The 21,839-nt window shown below is 32.5% G+C and overlaps 4 protein-coding genes and 1 long non-coding RNA gene across 6 annotated transcripts; 2 read left to right on the top strand and 3 right to left on the bottom strand.

Annotated features, from left to right (window-relative positions):
* LOC105173181 (methionine adenosyltransferase 2 subunit beta) lies at nucleotides 243–3,382 on the bottom strand. Its single transcript, XM_011094854.2, has 6 exons — nucleotides 3,081–3,382; nucleotides 2,738–2,897; nucleotides 2,102–2,289; nucleotides 1,257–1,380; nucleotides 838–968; nucleotides 243–578 (listed from the first exon to the last, which is right to left on the bottom strand). The coding sequence occupies exons 1-6, from the start codon at nucleotides 3,354–3,356 to the stop codon at nucleotides 447–449; spliced, it is 1,011 nt and encodes a 336-aa protein (XP_011093156.1). The 5' UTR covers nucleotides 3,357–3,382; the 3' UTR covers nucleotides 243–446.
* On the bottom strand, nucleotides 4,829–8,088 carry LOC105173182. Of its 2 annotated transcripts, none has more exons than XM_020697618.1 (7): nucleotides 7,847–8,088; nucleotides 7,108–7,443; nucleotides 6,919–7,012; nucleotides 6,518–6,639; nucleotides 6,226–6,372; nucleotides 5,667–5,765; nucleotides 4,829–5,390 (listed from the first exon to the last, which is right to left on the bottom strand). In XM_020697618.1, the coding sequence occupies exons 2-7, from the start codon at nucleotides 7,426–7,428 to the stop codon at nucleotides 5,328–5,330; spliced, it is 846 nt and encodes a 281-aa protein (XP_020553277.1). In that variant the 5' UTR covers nucleotides 7,429–7,443; nucleotides 7,847–8,088; the 3' UTR covers nucleotides 4,829–5,327. The 2 variants fall into 2 exon arrangements, with proteins under 2 accessions (XP_020553277.1, XP_011093159.1); XM_011094857.2 differs by having other exon boundaries at nucleotides 7,108–7,436; nucleotides 7,847–8,087.
* LOC105173263 (RING-H2 finger protein ATL79-like) lies at nucleotides 11,891–12,376 on the top strand. The gene has a single exon (XM_011094952.1). The coding sequence runs from the start codon at nucleotides 11,891–11,893 to the stop codon at nucleotides 12,374–12,376; it is 486 nt and encodes a 161-aa protein (XP_011093254.1).
* On the bottom strand, nucleotides 15,293–17,412 carry LOC105173183 (elicitor-responsive protein 3). The gene is made up of 5 exons (XM_011094858.2): nucleotides 17,219–17,412; nucleotides 16,325–16,390; nucleotides 16,096–16,222; nucleotides 15,689–15,803; nucleotides 15,293–15,567 (listed from the first exon to the last, which is right to left on the bottom strand). Exons 1-5 carry the CDS (start codon nucleotides 17,283–17,285, stop codon nucleotides 15,502–15,504), a joined length of 441 nt encoding a protein of 146 aa, XP_011093160.1. The 5' UTR covers nucleotides 17,286–17,412; the 3' UTR covers nucleotides 15,293–15,501.
* Nucleotides 19,943–20,759, top strand: LOC105173184. Its single transcript, XR_848702.2, has 3 exons — nucleotides 19,943–20,053; nucleotides 20,145–20,414; nucleotides 20,505–20,759. It is a non-coding gene; the product is annotated as an uncharacterized LOC105173184 (long non-coding RNA).

Here is a 21,839-nt window from a genome sequence, read left to right on the forward strand (position 1 = left end):
TTTTATTACTAAAAGGTAGAGGTGTAAAACAATATTTATTAAAATGAATAATATGACCTCATTAATTTATTTACTTTATTTTTATTTAAATTTAAATTATAGTAACAAGGTAATCTCAATATAGTTATTCTTTACTAATATTATAACAACAACAATAATAATAATAATAATAATCCCTCAAATTATTTATTTTTTTATCTGAAAAAAACTTATTGTAATGATTTCACTATGTATAGTTAAGATACTAAAAAAGAATGGTAGCTTCATTCCTTTTCTTGAACATTTATCATTATCCTTCTTTGATGAGCAGTACAATGTTTAGAAACAATAGACATATGAGTTCCATGGGAGTTTGATTCGATCACAACTAGATCGGTACTGGAACCAGTTCTTTAAGACGAACCCTTCACCGAACTCACCGTAGGGAACCACCAGAATTTCCAAAACTATAGAGTAGCTTTAAGTTCAAGTGTCAATCTGACACCATCCATGTAAGGAGTTGGTGAAATACCGATCGTCCGAATCAGCTTTGTGATATCCATGGAAATGTCTGAAGGGGACTTGACACCACGATCAACCTAACATTGGAAATCAAGTTGAATGGTGCTTGGAGGAAAGAACAAAGAGAAACAGAGAATACAGAGGATCTGATCCAAAGATATACATGAATCAAATATATCGTTTATGAAGCTTGAATTTCATGTATATGGTTCTTAGCACCATATAAAATGCCGTCTCAAGTAACTGAGTGGTGCATGAATGTGAGAAAGAAAGATATTTTTAATTAGGATTTGTTAGAGATGAATAATCTAGGCAGAAGTGTTTGTAGGAACATACTGATGATGCAGAAACTGGTTTGATCAACGAGGTACTATAACCTTTAACATGTGCAACTGCCTCAGCCATTTGAACCCTTGATACCCTATCTGGCCCACCAACATTGAGAAGCAACTGCATTTGCTTACTCTCTGCAGAGAAGCATCATGAATTGGGTTACTTAAGACACAAATAAGGCGAGAAACAAAGTAAAAGAGAGTGCTATTTTCACAGCAGTCTGGAAAAGGACAAAGTTGTCACACAATCAATATGTGGAAAAAGAAAATAATCTTTACTTTAAGTTAACAGATCATAGCTTAAAGAGCTTATAAAGGTTTCTATAGAAGAGATTATCTGGGGGAATTGTATGCCATGATTCTTGACTTTATAAACCATTGAAGCAATTGAAAAGGTTCTCATGCTGAGTCCAAGGCACTAACCTGAGATCCATCGGTTAGTCAATATTTGTATGACCGCAATAAGATCCTTGACAAAGACGGGACACCGGAACTCGTCATGAAAGAAATCTAATGCCTCCCCTTTAGCAAGTACACCATCCATCCACTGCACAGCCAAGATATTGATTATCCATGAATTCCAATGCAAGGTAGATAAGTTTCCGGTGATTTACTTCATACTATATAATTCTTATAATGTAGCATTGCTGTAATTTTGGGCTGTTTATTTCACATCTATGGGATCTTCAGCTCCCAACGATGCGAAACATGCAAATGGACAGCAGGTGAAGTACGGATATTTTTCCGAGAAACCCAGTAAATGAAGGAGCAACCATGTGACACCCTGTATTTAATTATATTAAATATTATGAACCAGTTTTAACAAATTAATTTATGATACCAAGGAGATTTAATATTTTTCACCTACTTTATTTTAAAGTTTATTTGAGTTAATTTGGGATGAAAAAGAAATTAAATGAAACTTGTTTACTTAATTTCTAAAACTTAGTAAGTCTCAAATTAACTATCCAAATAGACAGATAGAGAGAGGAGGAAGACGGATAAGAAGGTTCTGTCTCTATGCTCTAAGAACCTACTTAATCTTTCATAGACTATAAAATCGCAACCGATTAAGATAAAAAGTTCCTCATGATTCCTTGTGCAAGAAAAGCAGCAACATCACCCCAGCATTTAAGAGCAAACCGGCATTACTCAAAAATTATTCTTGCAGAAGATGGTTTACGAAATACTCTTTAGATCCACAATAAATCTTGTAGAGCTTATGAAGTCACGAAAGTACAAGATGAGATTGCAGCATGCATATCCACCTGGATTGGAAGTGATTTAGGAACAGGAGAGATAGTTTGTGGTCCATAGATTATACTGCTTCTCAAGATTGCAAAGTTTCGGCAGTTTGCAGACACATAATGCTCTGCTTCAACTTTAGATTTCCCATAAACATTCACAGGAACAGTCTCATCTTCTTCTTTATAGAAGGATTTGGTTCCTTCATAAACTGCAGAAAATCCAAATCATTTTCAAGATGGAGACTGAAGAACATGAAACATCAGTTTCATTGGTGTTTTAATCTTTCTGTTCCTTTCTATTTCAAGTCTGAGGATACTCCTACAAGAAAACAATCCTTAACTTGCGGCGACTAAAATAAAATCCAAGTACATGTAGAATACACAAGACAACTACACTGATGTAATCAAAGGAGCCACTAGGTGTTCCGGTTAGTTAATCCAAGTTTATACTGTGGAATAGTGATTAGTCCATTAATCTAGAAACATATGACTGCCATCTGAATGAACTATGAAATTTAACAAGATCTCAAAAATGTGAAACATCAGAATTGGCATAAGAATTCCTAAGCGCCATCAACGACATAGTCATTCCTGAAAGAACAGATTCCTGAAAAAACAAAAAAACCGACTCACAGAAATCAGAATACTGCAACTAACCTTGATCAGTTGACAAATGAATCAGAAGGGTATTGCTCTCTTTAAAGCTTGATAGCCATCTCACAAGAGAGGTAGGCACATTTATCGACATGGCAGCCTCAGGATCCATCTCGCACACGCGAGGAACGGAAAGAGCAGCACAATTGATCACCACATCAGGCTGTAAACCAAATAAAACAAAAAGAGAAACGCAAAAAAAGTGGACAACCCATCAAACTATATAGCAACACAGATCAAACAAACTCCCCCATTTCCCAGCAAAAATTGAAATAATATTTGACTAAATGGATGGATTAACCACACACAAACTGGAAAAAAATATCAGAAATGTGGGAATTAAAACCTGTCCGAATGCGTGGGAGATGGCATCGAGGCCACCGCCGGTACGTAAATCGACGTGGAAAGGGATAGCCTGAGGGATCGCATCGAGCAGCGGCTGAGGAGGAGGGGAGGAATGGTGCGTGAATCCGAGAGCTAAGGGCGATTTTGGGTCTGAATCTTCAGAGAAAGACTGCAAGAGGTGCTGCCCCAAGTAGCCTGTGCCTCCAACTATCAGCACTCGCTTCTTGCTCATCTTTGAGAGAGAGAGAGAGCTGCTGCAGTGCTCAGTTTCTGTCATCAGTCTCCATCTGAGATCTTCTTCGTTCAACTAAAGTCGCTAATTAGAGAACCCCGCTTCGCAAAACAAAAAGCGTTTTTACTGGACTTTCATGGAGAATGGGCCAGAAGGCTTCTTTCTTGGATTTGGGCCTTAGTCCGGCATCAGGAGCCCATTATAACTTAATCCAATAATTAAGAAGAACTATAAAAATCAAAATAAATTCTTTTGAGCGAAATTATCGAAGGGATTAATAATTAGGATTAATTATAGTTAAACTCCAGCCCAAAATACAAAATTATATTTGTTATAATAATTTTTTTAAAATTATACTGACACCCCTCAAAAAATTCTCCATTTACACCTGACTCTCTTCCATCACGGTTTGAACAAAAGATACTGACTTCAACAAAAAAAAAGTACATAAATTTTTATCCGCCTATCATTTAACATTTTCATGTATATTTTTGTACTTATAAGGAGATAAATATAATACATATATATAGAGTGAGTTTAACAATATTACACTGTTCCCTTTATCTATATCCGTACTATATATAAAAGTGTGAATCCCGTAGATTGTTTGTTCCACATAGTGAAAAAACATTCATATCCCCAGTTAAATAATTTTTTAATAATAAATTAGAATTATTCATAAAAAAATAACTTAGAATTATTCATAGTAAAAATATATATATTATACACAAAAGTAATATAATAAACATAAATAAAATTAAAAACACAACAAATGCAAAAAAATACAAATAAAACATGATCAATTTTATTACATTAGAATTTCTTATTTAAAAAAAATTCAAAAATAAGGCTATTTTATTTTAATGTTGAATTCTTTTTGTATATTATATTTTATTTTCGCACTAATTTGTTCCAATACAAGATCATCAAATATAATAATTAGTATATACAAAATAAAAAATTTCAAATTTAAGAATTAAATTACTTATTTAACAGTATGACATAAATTAGAAGTGAATTACAAAGAATAGAATGAAATGATTATAAAACAATTAAAACCATTTTTTTTAAAATACAATTGTATATAATAATGTTCTGATAACAAAATTATGAACTTCATCTTTTTTGTTGCTAATAAGTTATATATTCGTCTTTAAATGTATATTTCTACACTGCACATGATGCATTCTAGTAACTACAAAATTATTTCATAAAAATATAAAAAAACAAGTAAAATTATTATACTTAGCATTTTTTATCCAAATCATAAAGAAAAAATACCAGATGTGACTGATGTATTCTCAAAAGGGATAAAGCTTTAAGTGTAATTAATGTTACTAATTATTAAAAAAAAAAAAAGGACACATGCTCTGCTCATAGATCTAGCAAAATTAGAATTCAAAACTTTTTATCCTTTTTTTTGTTTTTTTAACACACGCACTCACCCAAGATTCAAACACAAAACTTTCTCATATGAGAGGTCACGTGTTCAAACACTGGGACGTCCCCTTAAGATGAATTCAAAACTTGATTTCATTTACAACAACAAATAAAACATGTCCAGAACTATCAACGAATGAAGAATTACCCTCACATTTCACTACATCTATAGGCCCCATGATATCAGAAATGGATGACATTCAATGGGATTACTGAGGAATGGTCTGGCCCCGGCCAGGTCGGGTGGGGTAGGATCCAAGTCCAAAAAACTCCTGCGGGATTAGATGTTCGGTTCTGCCAAACCCGACTTAGACCCCGATCCATTACCATCCCTATCTGTATAATTGGATCATTAGTTGTTCCAACTCTACAGGCAAACTCAAAACAACTACACCAGACACAAGTGGCCTGGAAATTTATAGCACATGCACTTTCAAGTTGTATAATGGACACAGAACATCTCCACCTGCTTCTCTGTATTGAAATATCTGTCTATTTACACTATGTGTTTCAATTCTTCCTGTCACCTTCTTTTCCCAAAGAGATCAAAGGTGGCCAGCAATATCGAGCAACTTCTCATGCATTCTCCGGATTTGGTCCACTGGAGGCCTGAGTTTTCTCAATAAGAAACTCGAGTTTCTGGTTAAAAAGTCAAGAAAGAAAATCAGCTTGAGAACCAATTAAATGAATATGCACCATGCTCATAGCACAAACATTTGGAGATCACTGTATATATACAGCCAAGTTCAAAGATAAAGCAACCTAACATGAGTATAGGAAATCTTCTACCCAATTATTTTCCTGTTTTACTTTGATGTATGCAAAAGTATCTTACAGAAGTACAGAATGGTTCGTTTATTGGTGAACATGCTGCATTCAAAATTTTTAGGAGGCACATGTGGAAAGCGAGGTCACCTTCACTGACTTATTAACTTCTTCAAGCTTGTGGAGCATCAGACCAGTAGGTACAATGCCTTGGGGCTCCATAGGAGGATGGTGAGGGGAACCCATTATCTGTAAATATGAAGAATGTTAATGTATCAAGAAAGTAGTTTTGATGACAACTTAAGTAGCAAAACCGAAGTCCAGTGTGCATGAATTGGCTCATCCAGTCCTACAATTATCAGTCATTTTCATCAAATGCACACAGCAGACATTAAGATCACAATACAAGCACAAAGAAAATGGTCTAATGACAGCCCCTAGATGCAAAGATCTTTGAAGAGTTGATGTCCAACCCATCACTTTTTCACTAGCAAAATAATGAACTCACCAATGATAATTCATAGAAATCATGATAGAACATGAGCATGAAGGAAATTATGTTTCAATCAACTCGCATAGAATTTGCATTCATGAAGCTTAAAACTACCCACAATATAACAGGCATCTGGCATAAAGTGTTGTGTCTTAAGTCTTGACTAGCCAATTATATGATGTCTGTCTGAAACAAGGTCAAAATATATTATTTTACCCTCCGGCCTTTAGATGGTGTTGGCGACCTCAAAACTGCTGGACCCAAGGTCAAAGATTCCATACGATACATGCTTTCACCTCCACTTATGGGATTCCAGCTTTTGCCAACATCTTGTATAACCTTTGAAGTCTGCGTTAGTAAAACCTGCATGTTCAAGATTTGTTTAAAGTAGCACACTTTTAACATTCATATAACATGGCAAAACAGCACAGCAATATGACGTAAAGTAGTTTGTGTTACCCAAAATGAAGAGATAAGATGCAGGTAACAGTGATCGGACAAGAATTACCTTCCTAAGAAATCCAGGGTTATTAACCCCTTGAAACTGTAATTCATCAACAGGTGCTGCTTTACCATGTGAGATATATTCAACTCTAAAGGTATGTAATCCATAGACTGACTGCAACCACCCTGAAAAGATAAAGATCGTGGGGGATCAGTTATCACAAGCCATGGAAGCTTTTGGAAAGGCCAAAGAGAAGCATCACAATAATGTGTCAGTTTCTGAATGCTACAAGAAAGTTAGAATAAACATGAAAACCTCCATCTGTTATTAGAGCTCACTTCTTTCATCACGAATAGGACAGGTAAACTCAGTTAGAAGAATGCTCAAAATTTAGGTTGCCTTGGAAATAAAGCATTCAAAATAAATAAAAAAGGAAGCTAACAGATTAAAGCTTTGTTGTATACCTTGTTCAATTATAATATCAATTATCAAGGATAGTGGTATATGCTTCTCGATTTTGGTTTCTCCATAGAAGGGTATAAACGAAGGTCTAGATACCTAAACCCAAAACGACAAGCACTATCATTAGCTCACAATCAGGATTTCTATATCCAAAGTGCTAATAACACAGATTTAAGCAAGAAGGCCGATACCTTGTACACTATTTCTTTTGATGTAATGTAGAGTTTCCTGGATGCAATATCTTTCTGAAGCACATATCGTTTAAAGGGCAAATAAAGAAGCATAACTACACCAATACCCCATGCCAATACTAGTAGCAGAGATATTGAGAGCCATATTATTGTATCGTACTGAACATTCTTTGACGCAAGTTCCTCAAATGAAGCTGTATATAGAACTTGCGAAGGATCTTCAGCTTCTTCATCGACTCCTTGCTCTGCTACATGATCGGAAAGCAGCAAATCCTTCGCGGACCCAAGCTTTGGCAGCCCCTCAGCATGACCCATCAACATTTTATGAGCTGAAACCTAATATTAATCATCAACTTAAACAAAGAAAAGAGAAAACAAGAACCTAAACAAAGGAAACCTTATAGTGTAGGGCTTTATAGGACAGCAAACATGATTTTTTTTTTTTTTTTTCTCGCTAAGCACAAACGTGAGAAGAATTAAAGATACCATAATTATCTGAAAAAGTTCCAACTAGCTTTTATTTTAGCTCAGTAAAACTTCATCGATACTATAAAATTTTAAATGCAAGTATATCAATTCGCAAAAACAACTAACTGGAAGCTAATTTCAGCAGACAACAATGCTAAGCAGCCTTTAACAAGTAAATTACAGCATCAAATTAAACATAAGAAACGAACAAAAAACCAATCAACTCTCAACCAAATCTTAAATCACACATAGAAAAAAAAATCATGCAAACCTGCACTTCCGTTTTTGATTTCTTCGATGCCGAACAGAGCAAGACAAACGCAGCGAAAAATTAAAACTCTTGAAGACGTCTTTCGCCTGAAAATTTAGTTCCCCGAGCGACTGAAAATCAGAAACTTTGTTCACCGTTTGTTCATCGATAGATTCAGGCCGGTTTCGCTCCAATTTTCTGAAGAATTTCTTCCCTTTTTCTCAGTTAATGGCCAACTGAAAATGATCCGTGTAATGTATCGGGCGAAACCAAAAAGGAAAAATGGGTGGATAAATGAATAGGGTCCGGTTGGGAGGCTTGGGCTTTATCTTCTGGATGGGGCCCAATTATTAATGGGCTTTTAGTCCATCCGTCCAAACTAAAATTATTTATCAATGCTATACCTATCTGTATTCACAAACGGCGATAAATAATATCACGCACAAATTTTTTGTAAAATCAAAAATACCCTTCATGATAAAATAACTAATTTATTCAATTTTTCAAAATTTACATTAATTAATAATTATTTTTTGTTAGTATAATGTACTGATTTATATATTTTAAAGCGTGAAAGATTATTTATTATATGCACGTAGAAAAGACGTACCGCAACGGCTAGTAATAATATATATTAAGTGAAAGCACCCCTATGGTATCTCTTAATTTTGGTCTGCGATTTATTCTTAAAATTTTAAATTGATTAATTATTTTTTAACTTGTCCATTTATCATGATTTTTCATAAATATATTCTGATAGTTGTTTTTTTTTCTATATTATTTATTATCTTTGTTTGTCATTTATTTTAATATATCAAAATATTTATATTAATTTATTATCTTAATATATATTTTTAGATACTTTTATACCCTCCAAAAACTAATAATACAATTACATAAGTATTTTATTTTTATTTTTTAAAAAAATTATGTACGCAAATAGAACGTGACACATTTAGTTTATATTAAAAATTGTTGTTACAGTTGAAAATTAAATCAAACTATTGCATGCTTGATAATTGGAAGTTTTTTCGAGCTCAAGAATAAGAATTATTATTATTATTTTTTTAATTTAAAACCCACAAATCTTATTTTTTTCTTGTGTATATGAAAAAGTCTCATCAAATTATTATATTATTTAAATACATTATAAAATGATGAGTGTATAAATGTAATTGTTCAAATTCTTACCAGCATCAATGCATAATATGTATTAACATGGAAAATGTCTCTAATTATAATCATTATAATCAAAATTAAAAGGGTAAAATTCATATTACCCCTGTGATACTCAATATATTCAGATAAGTCCCTATGATTAAAAAAAAAAATCATATATCCTGTAAAATTTAAAAAGGTACACATTTCCCTCCTCTAAAATTGTATCTCACGCGCTAAAAATGGGACTGTGTAAGTATTTTTAGCCCCTAAATGCGCAAACTACCAATGTCTTTAAATTATACACATTTTAAAAATATAATATAAGTTATATGTATATAGGGATAAATGCATTTTTGGTCCTCAAATGCGGCCACTAATGCGATTTTGGTCATCAAACAGTTTAAGGTTGCAATTTTGATTCTCAAACTTTAACATTTTTGACATTTTTGGTTCTTCTGTTAACTTTTTCATTAAACTTAACGGAAATTTCATTTAAGGTGGAAAAAATTGCTATTTTTCTCCCATTTTGTGGTGTTTTTTAAGTTGTAATCCAATGCACCAATTTTTTCTTTTTTTCTTCAAACTTCAAAAGAGAATAAACAAAAAAAAAAAAAGCAATAATTTTCTAAATAGTCTTAATAAAAAAATTATCAATAGATTTTAGAAAATTTGTTGCTTAAATTTATTTTTTTTTATTTATTCACTTTTAAAGTTTGAAGAAAAATAGAAAAAATAGATACACTGGATTACAACTTGAAAAGCACAAAAAAATGGGAGGAAAATACACTTTAAATGAAATTTTCATTAAATTTAACGAAAAAGTTAACAGGACTAAAAGTGCCAAAAAATTACCAAAATCACATTAGTAACTAGATTTGAGGATCAAAATGCATTTATCCCTATGTATATATATAAAAAGAAACCTAAAAAAAATATAAAATAGAAAAATAGAGATAACTCGTCGATGGAAGTGAGATTGGCGGTGGGTGGGGTGTCAAAATGCTCGTCGTCTGACGAGCTTTTCAATGGTCATAGACTCGCATTGAGAGGTGGTCGGACGGCGGAGAAAAAAAAGATTAAAGATAGGGGCGCGTGTTAGTTTTTTTGAACAAAACAAAATAGAGATAACTCGCCTACGGATTGAAGATTTTCGGTGGGTGGGGTATTAAAATGCTCGCCATGGTAAGCTTGCATCACGAGAAAGTCAAACGGTGGAGATATGGGAAGAGCAGAAATTTTAGGATATATATTAAGACAAATATATATACATATTTATATATTAAAATATATAATTGCCTATGTATTAAAATAATATATTTTTATTTTCTATAAACATGATTAAATCTGAGCCATAAATTTAAATCGGATTATATATCAATAGTTGATTAAAAAATTGTATCTTTGTCATTGGAACAAGATTCATGTTCAAAATGCACTCGGGGCAGCGTGCACCTTTTTAAATTTTACAGAGGGTTATGTAGTCCTTTTTTTTAATCACATATACTTATTTGCACATTTTGGATATTACAAATGGATAATATAGATTTTACCCAAATTAAAATTATCACTATCCATAATTACTGTGTCAAACTATAATTTTGTCCAAGTTTAATCCCCAACAGTACAATATCTGAATCCTATTCTATTTCATCAAAGCTTCTTGCATAAACCAATCGAGCCCCAACTGATAATAATATCTCTATTTATTCATCATGAAGTCTTGGAATTTGTGTTTTTTCAAATTCAAGTGTGATAAGGGAAAATACATTGAATAAGCCCAGAAGAACCAAACGCTATGTTTGTTTTCATTTTCAAGTTATCTCCAGGACGAGTTAAAATATACCCAATGTTTGCCATCATTCAAACACCTAAATAAGGTGTTTTAAACTGTTTTAGCATAAATACATACGTATATATATATACATACATATACATAAATATATATAAAAAAGACATGATTTGACTATGAATTGACAATGAACAGTAATTTTTGTCTCCCAAAACACAACATTAAACATACAATACTTATTTTAAATCATCTTAAAAAATAAATCCAAACATACATACTTCTCTAACACACACTCATTTATCTTTGTTTTTCTCTCTCTATCTCCACAAAACACAACAAAACACTCAAAAAATAAATCCAAACATTAAAATGTCCCTCAAAAGCAAGAAAATGCGCAGAGGGCTCACATCTTTTTTAGTGAGTCGGGTCACAGCGGGCCCGCTTTGTCGGCCTTTAATGCAGATCCAATTCAATGATGCCTTAATGATACATGATCTGTATAGATTCTAACACATACATCTCGATAAATACATGAATGACCCATTTCACATGTATGCATTTATTACTATCACATCGAAATCTTATTGTGCGAACTGTATTACATCGAGCCCACAACTGATTTAAGTTTCGAAGAATTTTAGCTGCAGTGGCCTACATTTTGCGTGTGCAGTCCAATATTTCTAATCCAGCTCGAAATACTGGTCGAAACCTTTAACTCCAAGTTATGGCCAGATCACCACCAAATGTCAATGCGAATTGATATTTCTCTTATATCTAAAAGCAATAACTATTGAATTACTTTGAATGAAAAACAACTTTAGATTGCACAAATTCATTTGCCCATGTTTAAAAGAAGCAAAAAGCACCAAAAGAGATTTGCACTGAACTTAATGCTGCAAGTCTCGAACAATACATTGGATTATTACATTTAAAGCCAAAATCCTTTGTTCCCGTTTTACATGTGGAACGCACACTTCTTGTCTTAACAACAAAGTAACTGAGATTATAACCAAAACCCCAACACCTCCTGGTGCGTGTTTCTACACACAATACTCACTTCTGCCAAAATCTCCCGGACAAGATCTAATTAAGGTGCGCAGACGGCTGTCGTCGATATGGACGCTGATACTATAGACTCAACATCGGTATCGAGCTGGTCGACGCTGCAAGAACCGCCGGACCTGGAGCAAATTATGTGCATTTCTGTCGGGTTTCTACTAGTACTGGCAATCATATGCTTGTTCCTTAGATATGTATCGTCGTACCCGTTGTCTCCACCAATGCAATCTAACGATGATCGTGATTGGCATACGTCAGCAGGCACGACACGACCGGTTAAGGCCCGAAAATTTGATCGGGATTTAGAGGCTGCTGCTCATATTCCAGTGAGCATATTAGGATTGTCTGATTTTGGTGGAGAAATTTGTGCGATATGTTTGGGTGAGTTTGTGTGTGGAGAGGCTGTCAAGATTCTTCCGAGGTGTAAGCATATGTTTCACGACGATTGCATCGATGCGTGGTTGCCGATTCGCTCGTTGAACTGTCCGGTGTGTCGAGATCGGATAATTGATGACGAGCAGGATGTAGAAATTAAGAGGTAATTGTGTTTAACATAGTACATAGACACCATATTGTATAGTTGCGATTATTGCAAATTTGATATAATTATGAATATTTTCTTATTGTTTGTAAAATTATAAGTAGCTATCAAGTGAAAAATAATTATGTAGCCCCAAAACGGTCCGATGAAAATCATGATTTTATGCTTGTTGATTTTTTTTTTCTTTCTAAAAATACACATTTGAAAAGTTACAAAGAGAAAAATTGAGGGTAGATAGAGTAAATAATCCATATGATATATTAGTTGATAGAAATATTTTTAAAAAATTTTAAAGAATATATAAGATTATAATTCATAATCCAAAAAAAATTTTGGTTAGTTCAGCACAAAAATTGGATGAAAATCTAACGGAATGGGCTCGTCGGTAGATGGACGATTATGTTTGGTTGGGGTGAAAAATGGGAGTATAAGAGAAATAGAAGTAAAAATGAATGTATAAGATATAGTTTGGTGTTTGGTTAGGGCGAAGAGATGGAGGGGATATAAAACTCAATATATATATATATATATATATATATATAAAACCCCTTCGAGGTCCAATTTTGTTTGGAAAAGTAAAACTATAAGATCAGGAAGACAAAAAAGTATATAATTTATTTTTATTTACTCTATCGCCCCATATATATATAAAGTTTTCCTTGCATCGAAGTCAACGATGAATATTTTTGTTAATAAAAAAATTATTATTCTTGTTTGATAAATACTTTTATTAATAAGATTTTTAAATTTTTGATATATTAAAATTATATTAGTATAATATTAATTTATTTATTTATGATATAATAAAATTATATTTATTTTTTTTTTGTTTAATCAAATTTTGTATAATTTCGTTATATAATTAATATATTAAAGTTCAAAAAATTATAATATTAAAATTGTATTAATTTTAAAAATTACAATTAAGTATATAAATGTAAAAGCGTATATTTTTTTGTACAATTGTAAAAAATACAATAAAGTATACAAATTATTCTTGACAATCCGATATCGACACATCTGACTGTGTAGAAGAATTTCTTTATTGGGATTGTTGTCTTGCACGCGTTTGCGCCCAATTCATCTCGTTGTGAATACGTGATGTTTGGTTTCGAACCATAGATATACGAATAGTACCGTCGTGGACCAACTCAAATCCACTACACATTTGAGTGTACAAAAGAATTACAATTAAGTGTACAAAAAAATCCACTATACATTTGAGTGTACAAAAAAAATTACAATTAAGTGTACAAATGTAATTTGGGTGTACAAAAAAATCCACTATACATTTGTACACTTAATTATAATTTTTTTGTACACTCAAATGTATAGTGGATTTGAGTTGGTACACAACGCTACTATTCGCATCTCTTCGTGCCCTGGTCAAAATCAAACATCACGTATCCAAAACGAGATGGATTGGGCGCAAACACGTGCAAGACAACAATCCCAACAAAGAAATTTTTCTTGTGTCGATATCGAGTTGTCAAGAATAATCGTATACTTTATTGTATTTTTTATAATTGTACAAAAAAATATACACTATTACATTTGTACACTTAATTATAATTTTTTAAATTAATACAATTTTAATATTATGATTTTTTGAACTTTAATATGTTAATTATATATAATTAAACAAAATTATATAATTAATTATATAAAATTTAATTAAACAAACAAAAATGAAAAATTGCCCAAGTCGCAATTAGAAATTGACTTGAGCTTTTCATTTAAAAAAAATAATTTTTTAATCTAAAATCACGACTGGTTATATTATTATTAATAAAAAAATTAATAACCTCAGGGGTGTCCTGGATGCGTATGTAAAATTATTTAAAAACTATAAATAATTATTATGTTTTGATGACTTGGGTATCAATCATGATATATTGATCTCAAAAGATAAATGTAGGAAAAATTGAGGTGTGTGCAAGTTGGAAGAGTATTTTAATAAATTCATTAAAAAGCGATAAAATTATTATTATGATCAAATTTTATTAAAAGAATGAAATAAATTAAAAAATATATGTTATATAAAAAAATTATAATATATTCATCTGTAATATGAGATATGAACAAAAAAATTTTTGTAAAAAATAAAATAGCAAATTACCTCCTGTATTTTCACATGAGTTTATTTGATCATTTCACATATCATAGGGTAAAATGCATTTAACCCAAATGTTATATATTCAAAAATTAGTATAATAATATGGTTCTATTTTATAATAGTATATATACATATATCTAAAATCTACATTTTCAGTATTTTATATACATATATCTAAAATCTACATTTTCTGTATATTTGAATAAATTTTTTATACGTAATGGGTGCGTATAGGTCTGCGATTAATATTGTTTTGTATTCATCAAAATATATATATATATATATATATATATATATAAATCAATACTGTTTTGTAATAGAAGATTTGAACATGAAAATATTCGCTATGTTTGGATTCATATTTTCGTATTTTCTAAAACAAGATAAAACGTACCTTATATTTATTTTTGTATTTTTACACCTTATCTCTGTATTTTTTTATTTTTCAATTTTTTATATAATAATATATATAGATATACATTTATATATATAATATAAAACATACATAATTTGACAATAAACAGTATATTTTGTCTCTCAAAAATACAACATTAAACATATAATATATTATACATATATACATATTAATATAAAAATATATATAAAAAAAATATGATTTGATAATGAATAATGATTTTTATCTCCCTAAATCCAACATCAAACCTACACCACTTATTTTAAAATATTTAAAATTACCTCAAAGTACAAATTCAAACATATCATCTATTTTAAATACACACTTATTTATCTTTATTTTTCTCTCTCTACATCTCAAAAATACAAAACAAAACGCTCAAAACACAAACTCAAACACCATGATTAATCTTGATGTAGATCTTTGAAATGTGTCAGAAATCAGACATGTAGTACTCAACTGCATGTCCTTTCCAAACATGATGGTGTCCAAATCTAAAGTTTGAGAAACGATTAAAAGAAAAAGAAAAAGGGAGTAGTAGCAACAACATGAGTGCTTAAACACAACACATCTCCGAATGGCACAACATTATTATTTATTCCAAAGATGATTCTTTCCATCCTCCAAACTCCTCCACGAAAAATTCCCTGTCTCTGCTTTCCTGCAATGAGCAAAAATCCATAGTCTGAGGAACCAGTGTTCAACCAGACACGCATGAAGTACAAGCATGGTGTCTCAGTTTAGGAAGACGAAAGTTAATACAAGGTCTAGGATGTAATAACCTGATGAGTGAACTTGAGGCCGACTCTAATCTCCCCGCGGTATTCTTGATCCTTGACGACACTGTACGACGTTGGTGGCACGCTTTCTGCAGCAAACACCGCCTCTAGCGGAATCCTATGGTTCCAAGGTATTTGATATAACATGTTACATTGTTTATCATATACTTAAAAACTGAGAGAAAATTACACAGACACTCCCTGAAGTTTGGATCTATTGCAAAAAAAGCACGACTCTGAAAAATTGAAATTTATATGATTTTTCAAATAAGCCCGATTTAGGAAAGAATTTCAAATGAGAAATGAGTGAATTTGAAATCACTCGTAATAAGAGTAAACTTCAGGGTGCATCAGTGAAATATCTGATTATCATTTGCGAAAGCAAAATACGAACGAGCTAGGATACTCACGTTGCTTCACCAAGAAAGTCATCGTCCGTGAAAGTATCTTTATCCAAGATTTTGATTTTCAGCTCAGTAACGCCACCGGAGACGGTGAACAAGAATGTCTCGTTCCACTCGGGGGAAGATCCCGCACCTAGATATTAACATAAGAAGCAACACCGACGTGCATAAAGCATTGGTAATAATAAAATTCAAAAACATACGCATAAAGTACAAAATCGAGCCAAAAATGCACCTGATGCAACACTGCTTTTTTTCTCCTGAGTTCGGCAAGTGAGAATGGCATAAGGATCCGTGCTGGCTGCCCAAAAAAATTTTAAAATCCGCATGTGAAATTTATGTTATGTATATAGGCAGTTCAAAATAAACAAACACGAGTATCTTCAAAAGGACAGATCAAAGATTCGTGTATTTTTTAATTGGGTCGATGCGGGCCTGACATCCAACTCGAACCCGAATATCTTGACCATAGATCACGTCACCATTCAATGGCCCAAATTCAGCCACGTGGATCTGAACATATAATGTGGACTTGGTCGAGCCTGCGACATTGACCAAGGTCCCACTGCCTTGGCTTATAATTAAGCTACAACACTTCATTTTGAGTTTTGCATTTTGGAGCAGAATCCTAGTACGGGCAAAGCTTCTTCCTCATCTTTGTCTTCTCTACCCTAAGACTGATTAATGATTTCTTTTGATTCTGGTACCTACGCGGTCGGAATGAGAAACAAATGCTAATGTGTATTTTCCATTTTTAGAGTCTTTTCACCATTTCGATTCTAAGTCAACTAAAAGTCATAAATCCGAATAATAGGAAACATCGAAGTCTATTCATCCCCAAAATTCAGACAGACAAAGAGGAAAGAAAAGGAATCGGTTAATGTCAGTGTAAGAACAGCCAGATTCGATTCACTGAAACCTACAAAATCACGAACCCAAACAAACAGGAATCATCAAGACGATTATCAATCACCATACGCGGGATTTTCAGCCCATAAACTTGGACGAAATCTTATGTCAAAAGGAAAAATCAACGTTAATTCCATCAACTCACACACACACACACAGAGAGACACACACAAAACAAAAAACAGAAAAATGACCAGAGAGTTTCGATCGAAAATCATACATAAGAAATCGGTGTCATCGAGGCCTTTGGCGCTGACAAGAAGGACTTCGAGGGTTCCCTGAGACATCCTCGGATCGAAAACGAAACTGCTGAGAAGTTTGAGAAAGAGACAGGAAAATTGACAAGAGTTCTAACACCACCCCGCTCTCTCTCTCAGTTGTTATCGACTGATCTGTTGTGTCTGATGGAATGAAACTTATAATGACGTTTTAAATGCGGGTTTGAGGTAGTTGGAGCCCCGCTGTCGATTTGGTGGGAATCTTTTCTTTTCTTTTTTCTTTTTTCTTTTTTTATATAATCGAATCAAAATGATTAAAAAGGTTTATATAAATTTACATGCTCACGTTATAGGCTTTAAAAAAATTAAAAATTTTAAAACATGTGTTATTTACATTAAAATGTTTATAAATTATTTATATTATTATTTTAATTTATAAATGTTAAATTTTTATGTGTTATATATAATTATAAATAAAATATACAAACTTTTTCATATATGTATAAAATATATCATATATAATTCTATATAAATATATAAAGTTATATGCAAATGAATTAAAATTACCAAGTTCGGATCCAATTCAATCCAAAATACTAAAAATCAGAACAAATCTTGAAATCCGATTAAGACTTCAAAATCGATCCCAAATGGGATGATTCTAGACCTCGATCAGGATCTAATGCGAACTCATTATTTTTCCGTTACTCCATGTCTAATATATAATACTATTAAATAATTGTTATATATCTCTTTTTTTCTTTTTTGAAAAAACAGAGTATATAGTAATAATTCATACATCTAATGCACAAAAACCGAGACCAAAGATGAACTAAAATTCAATACGTCATAAATATACTAAAATCGATCAATTTAAAAAAATGCTCGTTCCAAAACCTGATCCAAAATTTTAATATATGAACTAACACTTAGCAGATTTTTTTTTTCTTTCCTCATCTCCCTCTGTTTTCGCTCGCCGTGTCCTTTCACCTTCCTGTTTGACATCCGCTGCCGATCGCCAATCTCAGCCTCTGAAATTTCCCATCTGCCTTCCCTTCCTCCCTCTCTCAAGGTTAGTGGTCTTTTTTTCTGTAATTTTCTTGAATTTAAAATATTTCAGAAATTAAATTTAATCTTTTCTAACATTAAAATATTTTTTATAATTAAAATATATTTATTATAAAATTAAAATATTTTTAAAATTAAATAATATTTTTAGGAAATTAAAATAAGTTATGAAAATTAAACTATATGTTTTCTGAAATTAAAATATATTTCTAAAAGATTATAATTTTTTGTAATTTGTCACAATAGATAATTATGTAACTTAGGCAATTATTGTGTAATTTTGGGTAATTATTGTAATAATTGTGTAATTTAGGCAATTATTGTGTAATTCTTGTGTAATTGTGTAATTTCTGCAATTATTGGTAATAATTATGTAGTTGGGTAATTTTTGAAAATATTGTGTAATATTGGTAATTAATGTGTATAGCATCATGGAAATTAATAACATAATAATTACAATAATCATAAAAATGAGGCTATAAGAACAATAATGATATTATTTACATAATAATATCAATAATCACAAAATTAGACAAATATTATAAATAATAATAATGTTAATAATCAAAAAATGAGGCTAATAGTTCAGTATAATATTATTCACATAACAATATCAATGATCAGAACCTTAGACTAATTAAAATTTCAATAATAATATTATTTAAATAACAATATCAATAATTACAATTTTAAACTAATTAAAATTTTTAATAATAATATTATTTACATAACTATATCGACAATCACAACTTAGACTAATTAATATTTTTAATAATATAATTATTTATGTAATAATGTCAATAATCACAACCGTATTCTAATATTTTCAATAATGTCAACAATAAAAATATTAGAAAAATATTTCAAATTAAAATACATTTACATAATCATTACAATGACCACAAAATGAGGATAATATTCCCAATAATTATTAATTATTTAAAAATATATAGTTCTTTTTGCCCACATACAAACGGATCACGGATTGCTTTAAGCTCATTTAGCAAGTGAATTTTTGCGAGTAGAACTAGTCAGATTTATTCATTTTCATCTGTCAATAAAAGACAATTTTGATAGAAATAAATGGATAAACTTGACTAACATTATAACAAAAAGTTCAGGTGATAGGCTAAAAAAGTTTAAAGCAATGATTGATCCATTTGTATATGTGCATAAAGGAACTATACATTTTTAAATAATTAATGAGTGAAATAATCATAACTTCATGATAATATTTTCAATGCGTAAGAATTAGTATATTTTTTTTAATAATTATTGAATTAGGGTAATTTTCAACAATTACAAAAACCAATATTTCTTAATAATTTTATAGATTATGTCTAGTGGTATGCCTCCTGTACCACGTGGTCATGGTCCACTATTTCCATCCGTGCCGTCTGATGCCAAATGATGCTAGACCATCTTGTGCAGACTAGGAGATGAGGAGGCCAGACCGTCGTCTACCACACCAGCAGCTGATTCTGCCCGTCCGTGGTCTGCTCCACTACCACCACCACCAGCTACACTAGAAATCGCCCCACCATCAGCGCGCCAGTATATTAGCCTCGATGATGCGAGGTAAATTTGTCTATGAATATTTTTTAGTATTATTTTATTTGAAAAATCACTAATTAACATGTCCTTTTAGGTCTGACCGCTGTTTCCACGAGCGCATCAATGTTGTGGTGCTAGGACATTATCCCCATTTGTGGGCATGTTTGAGGCAGGTGCCAGCAGAGTACCAACATTTCTGGTTCGAGTCTATTAAGGTAATGTACCTTCATCTCAATTTGGTATTATATGTTAATCTAAATTGTTTAATTAACTTTACTAATGTTTTCTTTAATTTTCTTACTATAGATGATCTACTGGTGGAATTGTAACGATGAGTCCATGTTTTGGGTCTTCTACATGTGGGCCGACAAATATATCCGGAACATCGCCTGAGCAAGCCTGGCCAAGCTACTTTGGTTGGCCAATGAGGTGCTCCAACTCCAAGCGTACTAGGCCAGCGCTGACTTCCAAGAGGAGTCCATGAAAAATAAGGCGAACTGGGCAGCGAATCCCATGGCGTCCTCTAGTGTGTACCGCGGGGGATCCTCCCCTGTCGGTATGCACAAGAGGAAGATGGTGAGTACATTATATATATATATATATTTAAAGTTTTATCATAATTTTATAAATACTATGCTAACTGTTTAATTTTTCTAATTGAGGCAGAGCTTGTTCGGCCACCCAAGCAGATGAACTTTTTGTTAGATGCTACAAGAAGAAGGCAGATGGCGGTTGGAGCGGGCATAAAGCGGGTGAGGCGAGTCATTTTTTTTTTAAATTAAGTTTTAATAATTCTGTTTGTTTTGCAGAAGACGTTTGAAAAACTGATGGAGGATCATCAGACTTAGACCACGACCGAGGACCAGGATACTCGACCGGCCGAATTGAAGACTTCGATGGCGATGACCGAGCATCAGATGTGGCTGGCTGCAGTCGAGGGCAAGAACAAGGGTCGAGTATTCGGCCTTAATTCTGAGGCTCACGTCTCCAGCAGGACATTCACATCACCATCGCCATCCTCACTGATACCGCTAGGGGTGGGCGTAGGGTCGGGTTCATCGGGTTTGGGTTCAGGTTCATCGGGTCGGGTACCCGAGTCGTCGGTAGTGTATAACACTATCCGATCCCGAACCCGAGTAGGGCAGGTACCCAACAGTCGGTTCGGGTAATTTTATGCAAATTTAATTTTTTTTATTATTTTTATTATGAAGCAATAAAATTTTATTCATAAAATAAATTACAATGGCAAAGAATCACAAGAGACATTCAATTTTTGCAAACATCATTTTTGCAATCACGACCCCAAACCCCTACCAGGACTGAAAGTAGACTTGAGTGTAGTGTGTAGAGCATCCGGGTAAAAGGATATGTTCGACAATAGACGCCCCACAATATAAAATCCTTGAGTAGTTGGTTCTGCATGCCAAAGCCACGTGGGGAACACCAGCCCAAATTCTTCCTCTTCTGTGAGGGATAGTACTGAACCTAGCCGTTCCAAATCAGAAGCCATAGCCAACGAGAGGACACCAAAATCATGGGGCTAATGCTAGGAAGGCGGATAACCGGAGAGCAAAACCCAACAGAAGACAAAAGAGACACCAGGAAAAGGGGTGTGAGAGGTAAAGGGAGGAAACGAAAGAAAGCAGAGAAAGAAAAAGCACAAATGAAACCAGACCATGGAGAACAATGCTAGACGACGTTCCAGCAATGGAGCACAACGATTGATAAAGTCGGTCGCACCTGGAACAGATCCAAGACAGAAAAAAGAAAGAATGGGAAAGGGGATAAAACAGACCCTAAGTCCCCGTTTAGTTTGATGTATATGCTTATATAAGAAAATTAGAGTAGGTTAAATACAGTGCTTACTTTATTGTATGGGAGCCCGGTATAAAACCAAAATCTTGTACTAAATACTCTTACACCTGATAACTAAAATCAAAGTCCTGTACTAATTATTGTTACACCTGATAACTAATACCACCTTGGAAGGTGGTATAAATT

Source organism: Sesamum indicum, linkage group LG11 (assembly GCF_000512975.1).
Source record: "Sesamum indicum cultivar Zhongzhi No. 13 linkage group LG11, S_indicum_v1.0, whole genome shotgun sequence".
NCBI lineage: Eukaryota > Viridiplantae > Streptophyta > Magnoliopsida > Lamiales > Pedaliaceae > Sesamum > Sesamum indicum.

Bases quoted from the DNA above. Each gene is read 5' to 3' on its own strand.
- LOC105173181 (XM_011094854.2), bottom strand. From the start codon at position 3,356: ATGACAGAAACTGAGCACTGCAGCAGCTCTCTCTCTCTCTCAAAGATG. The intron at 2,898-3,080 runs GTTTTAATTCCC...TTTGGTTTACAG, and splicing joins TCTCCCACGCATTCGGACAG to CCTGATGTGGTGATCAATTG. The intron at 969-1,256 runs GTTAGTGCCTTG...GCTTCTCTGCAG, and splicing joins GACTAACCGATGGATCTCAG to AGAGTAAGCAAATGCAGTTG.
- LOC105173182 (XM_020697618.1), bottom strand. From the start codon at position 7,428: ATGTTGATGGGTCATGCTGAGGGGCTGCCAAAGCTTGGGTCCGCGAAG. The intron at 7,013-7,107 runs GTATCGGCCTTC...TTTTGGGTTTAG, and splicing joins CAAAAGAAATAGTGTACAAG to GTATCTAGACCTTCGTTTAT. The intron at 5,391-5,666 runs GTGACCTCGCTT...CTTTTTAACCAG, and splicing joins AAGTTAATAAGTCAGTGAAG to AAACTCGAGTTTCTTATTGA.
- LOC105173263 (XM_011094952.1), top strand. From the start codon at position 11,891: ATGGACGCTGATACTATAGACTCAACATCGGTATCGAGCTGGTCGACG.
- LOC105173183 (XM_011094858.2), bottom strand. From the start codon at position 17,285: ATGTCTCAGGGAACCCTCGAAGTCCTTCTTGTCAGCGCCAAAGGCCTC. The intron at 16,391-17,218 runs GTATGATTTTCG...TTTTTTGGGCAG, and splicing joins CGATGACACCGATTTCTTAT to CCAGCACGGATCCTTATGCC. The intron at 16,223-16,324 runs GTGCATTTTTGG...GTTAATATCTAG, and splicing joins AAAAAGCAGTGTTGCATCAG to GTGCGGGATCTTCCCCCGAG.